Source organism: Dioscorea cayenensis, chromosome 10 (assembly GCF_009730915.1).
Source record: "Dioscorea cayenensis subsp. rotundata cultivar TDr96_F1 chromosome 10, TDr96_F1_v2_PseudoChromosome.rev07_lg8_w22 25.fasta, whole genome shotgun sequence".
NCBI classification, from domain to species: Eukaryota; Viridiplantae; Streptophyta; class Magnoliopsida; order Dioscoreales; family Dioscoreaceae; genus Dioscorea; species Dioscorea cayenensis.
This window is the reverse complement of record NC_052480.1, coordinates 5427163-5432203: the sequence shown is the minus strand read 5'-3', so window position 1 is coordinate 5432203 and position 5041 is coordinate 5427163. Positions and strand designations below refer to the sequence as shown.

The 5041-nt window shown below is 36.7% G+C and overlaps 1 protein-coding gene across 2 annotated transcripts; it reads left to right on the top strand.

Annotated features, from left to right (window-relative positions):
• Positions 1 to 2130: 2130 nt before the first annotated feature.
• LOC120270959 lies at positions 2131 to 4640 on the top strand. Of its 2 annotated transcripts, XM_039278047.1 has the most exons (5): positions 2131 to 2320; positions 2409 to 2799; positions 3927 to 4031; positions 4127 to 4219; positions 4301 to 4640. In XM_039278047.1, exons 2-5 carry the CDS (start codon positions 2440 to 2442, stop codon positions 4526 to 4528), a joined length of 786 nt encoding a protein of 261 aa, XP_039133981.1. In that variant the 5' UTR covers positions 2131 to 2320; positions 2409 to 2439; the 3' UTR covers positions 4529 to 4640. The 2 variants fall into 2 exon arrangements, with proteins under 2 accessions (XP_039133981.1, XP_039133982.1); XM_039278048.1 differs by lacking the exons at positions 2131 to 2320; positions 2409 to 2799 and adding an exon at positions 3677 to 3852.
• The last annotated feature ends 401 nt before the right edge of the window (positions 4641 to 5041 follow it).

Genomic DNA, 5041 nt, shown 5'->3' with positions numbered 1-5041 from the left:
AGTATTTATCTTTGTGTAATTAGGGTAATTATTTATTTATTTATTTATTTATTTATTTATTTATTTTATTATTATTATTATTATTATTATTATTATTATTATTATTATTATTATTATTATTATTATTATTATTGACTTGCCACATGTGTCACAGTTTATCACAAGTCTCATGAGGTGAAGGAAATTTTCAGAGTAATTTTTTTTGGTAGGTCACCGAAACTTTAACTTATTATTAAAACGGTCACCGAATTTTAATTTGTATCAATGCAGTCACCAAACTTTAATTGCGTCTCATCGGCAGGTCACTCGCATGTTTCTGCCCTCACTCTCTGCCTACGTGGCCGACGGAGCATTAAGTCAGCATGTTATTAATTGGCGCCATGTCATCAAGAGAAGACACATGTTCTAGGGCTGCTACGTTCGCAAGCAATTAAAGGCCACCTCAGCACCTTCTTCTCAGAAAAGAGGGGTTCTTCATCCTAAGAGACAGCTTTGTTTACATCGAAACCTCTTTAGACCCCGATCTAGGCTTCAATCTTCAAGTGAGGAAGAGAAAGCTCAGCACTTGGCGGTGAGGAAGGGCAGAAGAAACTTGCATACGCGATGGCAGTGAATTGGGAGTTGCGGCAGTCTGGAGAACAAGCACCGGAGTACAGTATGCCCTCTTTCTAAACCCTATTTTTGTTCTTTAGGGCATTGTTTTCAATTGAATAATCTGCAGTGGAAAGTACCGTAAGCCCTCTATTTTGTTTGGATTCCCATATGATTTCATTCAATGACTGTAACATGTGTTGGTGGGGAAGAGGTGTCTCCCATGTTGTGGTCCCAGCATGTTAAAGTTTGCTAATGTACTACAAAACAAAAGTTTTTGAAATCCATTGCTAGGTATTTGTAATACTTAATTAGAGCATGAGACCATTCACATGAAGAGCATGTTAAAGTTTTTGAACTTCATTGCTAGGTATTTGTAACTCACCCTCTTATTTTTTTTCTTCTTCCTTCTAGTAAATTGAATGTTTTGTAAAGACCTTTAAGATTATGTTTTTTTTAATGTTATGTTGAAATGCCTCTTAGAGGAGTATGGTATGTTGTTGGTTTTTTTTCCTTCTTATTTTGCTACATAAATCACTTTTTGAATTCTTCTAAGGTGTAATTAATTCATCCTCTTGGGATGTCCTAGTTGATGATGTAGTTTACTTAGTTAATCCATCTAATACCTACTTTTAATTTCATTACAGTACCCAACTCAGAATTATTTATTGTAAGGATGCATTACATTGTTGGTGGCATAGAAGGATTGGCTGGATATGTTGACTACTGTTGTGCAGACCAAATCTCTAGGCTTGAATTGATTATATGGCTAGGGAATTTAATCTTGAGGTGGAAGGCTGTAGTTTATGGTGGCTAGATGTGACTAGTGGACATAAGGGCCTCAAAGAGATACAAACTAACCTAGATGCTTTATCTATGGCTCTATCAGTGGGGTCTAGCAAGGAAATAATTGTTTACATTAAAATTAATAGTAGAGGACATGCTCATGGAGTAGGGCCAAGTTCTGAGAAAGGGAAAAATATATTAGAGGATGAAGATCAGGAAGAGGGAGAAGAATTAGATGAAGAAAACACTGACGTGGAGGGTGAATTACTTGGGAGAGATGTTAGGGGGAAGAAAGATGCAGATGATAGTTATTTCCATGACTCAGACTATACTTTTAGTGATTCGGAACAGGATGGGAATGATACAAGTGACAGAAGTAAGGTTATTGTGTCAGTGGGTCCAACTATGCAGATGATGAAGATGTTGAGACAGATTATGCAGGTTCAGAGGAGTTGCACTCTTGTTCTTCAACTGATGAAGATGATTTGGCTAAAACTAAGCCTAGGTATTCAGAATTTAATGAAGATTTTGATATGAAGAACCTTGAGTTTAGAATTGGGATGAAATTTAGGAGTTTTGCACAATTTAAGGAGGCAGTGAGGAATTATGGAATCAAAAATAGATATGTCATGAATTTTTGACCTAATTCCAAGACAAGATGCAGGGCTTTCTGCAAGAAAGGATGCCCTTTCTATTTGTGGGCATCACCCATGGTGAAAGATAGCAGCACAATCCAAATTAAGTCAGGGAAATTGCAACATGAATGTGCAAGGGATCACCATAATAGACATGTAAATGCCAAATGGATTGCAAAGACTTATTTGGAGCAATTTAGGGCTGATCCATCGTGGAAAATACCTGGGATAGTCCAAGCAGTGAAGACCAATCAACAAGTGGATATAAGTAGATTGAAGGCATATAGAGCAAAAAGCAAAGCATTGAGGTAATTTAGAACATGAATATAATTATTACATAGAAATGATTATGTTTCTTTTTGTGAATTCTAATGTTTTTTCACATTATGTCTTTAGTCTTATAGATGGGGATGAGGAGGCATAAATAATGAGGCTCTATGATTATAGATTGGAGCTTATGAGGACACATCCTGGTTCAACCATCATGTTCAAATGTGATCAACGTATTTTTCAAGCCATGTATGTATGTCTATCCCCATTGAGGGAGGGTTTTTTGGCAGGGTGTATACAGGTGATCTCGATTGATGGCTGCTTCCTCAAAGGCTTATATGGGGGGCTGTTATTATCAGCAGTTGGGATAGATGTAAATGATTGCATCTATCCTGTTGCTTGGGCCACTGTTAGCAAGGAAAATAAGGCAAATTGGAAGTGGTTTCTTCAACTTTTGGCAGAAGATTTAAGGATCACGAACAGTTTTCATTGGGCTTTCATCAGTGATAGACAGAAGGTAATCTAATTTTTTTTAAAATCTTATGCATTGATTTGCATTACTACGTTGCTGCCTTCTAATTTTTTTTTTTTGCTTTTTTCTGTCCTTCATGGTTAATGTTTTTTATTGTCACTATGGCTATGGTGGATGGATTTTATCATGGAATGGCTAATATAGGGATTATTGCCTGCAGTAGAGGAATTATTTCCTAATAGTGAGCATTGATTTTGTGTTAGACACATACACACAAATTTTAGGGCAACCTTTAGAGGGAAAACACTCAAAGACCAGTTGTGGAGTTGTGCCACTTCAACAAACCTGCCTGCCTATGAGAGAGCTATGGAAATATTGAAAGGGTTGTCAACAGGTGCTTATGAATACATGAAAAGGATAGATCCTCACCATTGGAGTAGGGCATATTTTCAAACACAATTTAAATGTGATATGCTCCTAAATAATTCTTGTGAATGCTTCAACAACCACATTTTAGAGGCTAGGATGAAGGGTATAGTAACCATGAATGAAATGATAAGGACACAATTAATGATTAGAATTCAAAAATGGAGAGATGCAATGAAGAAGGTCACATCCATACTTTGCCCTAGAATATGAAAAAACTGGAGAAGCACAAACAAAGTAGTTGGTTGTATAATACAACATGGTCAGGAGGTGCATCTTACCAGGTTCTAGGGCTTGATGGCCAATTTGTGATTGATAAAGTGGGAGGAAATTGCTCATGTAGGAGATGGCAGCTTACCGGGATCCCATGCAGCCATGCTGTTTCTGTGATTTTCTACAATAATGAGAGACCTGAAAATTATGTGCATGACTACTACAAAATCACCACTTACCTTGATATATATAGCCATACATTACACCCAACTCATGACAGAGCTTTTTGGCCAAAAAGTGACCAAAGTCCCATGATCCCACCACAACCAGTAAAAAATAGAAAAGGGAGGAAAACCATATTGAGGAGAAGGGAGGCAGGTGAGGAACCAAGGGGTAATCATGAAGTGCAGTATCTGTGGTGTTGCTGGACACAACAAGAGATTTCATGGAGGACAACATGTAATTGTTAAATAGGTATTTAATTTTGTGGTTCTATTCTTTCATGTTTTAATTGTGTTTTGCATGCATGGCAGACTAACTTGGAGAGAACAGATACAAGGCAAGATGGCCAGCCAACTGAAGATATTAATCCAATGGATGCCATAGATCCTCAAGTGTTGGAGGAACATTTTGTCATGGTAAGTACTTGAGCTTGTTTAATTTTATTCCTACATTTTATAAGAGCCTGACAGTTGGAATTATAACTCATGGCTATCCTGTTTCAATACATAAGGCTGATGACTTAGCCTTAGCTGGGGACAACCAGGGTGGGGCAGAGACAGTGGCTGTAGAGCAAAGGCTAACCCTTGAAGCACCACAATCACAGGTATGGTAATTAAATTGAAAAAAAAAATACATTATGGTCAGAACTAATAATTTCTTTTTTTTCCCATGCCAACTTTTGCAGGTGATTGATATTCTTGTCCAAAGCATCAACATTTCTAGTACTGCAATCAATTTTGGGATCAGAAAGAACAAACTTAAAGTAAAAAGGGGAGGTAATGCCAACAGTCAACCTGTTATAAACATGAACCAACTACCGAAAGAGATATCAGGCCAAAATCCATCTATAAATGTTGCAAGGCATCCTAGCCTAAAGGCTCAGAGAAAAGAAAAAGAGCTTGACAAGGGTTAGAGCCAGAAAGTTGGAGATGCTGAAAAAAGAAGAAGGAAGGTGTGGGTCCCCCTGGGGCTGGAGGACCTCAATGAATACATATTTAGATAAATGTAATGGTTTGTTGATATCAGAAAGGATGGTGTGTTTTCTTTTTTGCTACTAAATGGAATTTGTGTACTGAATTTCTCAATGAAATGCAGCAAGTTTTGTATTGAATCTGTCAATGAATTGCAACAAATTTTTGTATTGAATCTATCAATGAATTGCAGCAAATTCTGTAATAAATTTGCAATAAAATGCAACAAATTTTGTACTGAAGAATCTCTGAATTAGTTGATTTTGTTTCCAATGTTTGAATGCTTGATTCTGCTTCCAATTGTTTTAATGTAGATTGTTTGTTAGCTTTACTTTTGCAGGTTATTATTTACCTGTAGTTATTGTGCAGAGATTTACAGTCGGTGTATTGCATCTTCTTTTTTAAATTTCCAGGTTTCAACAGATGTGAGTTAGATGTAAATTTGTAAAATACCT

Bases quoted from the DNA above. Each gene is read 5' to 3' on its own strand.
- LOC120270959 (XM_039278047.1), top strand. From the start codon at position 2,440: ATGAGGCTCTATGATTATAGATTGGAGCTTATGAGGACACATCCTGGT. The intron at 4,032-4,126 runs GTAAGTACTTGA...TCAATACATAAG, and splicing joins TGGAGGAACATTTTGTCATG to GCTGATGACTTAGCCTTAGC. The intron at 4,220-4,300 runs GTATGGTAATTA...CAACTTTTGCAG, and splicing joins TTGAAGCACCACAATCACAG to GTGATTGATATTCTTGTCCA.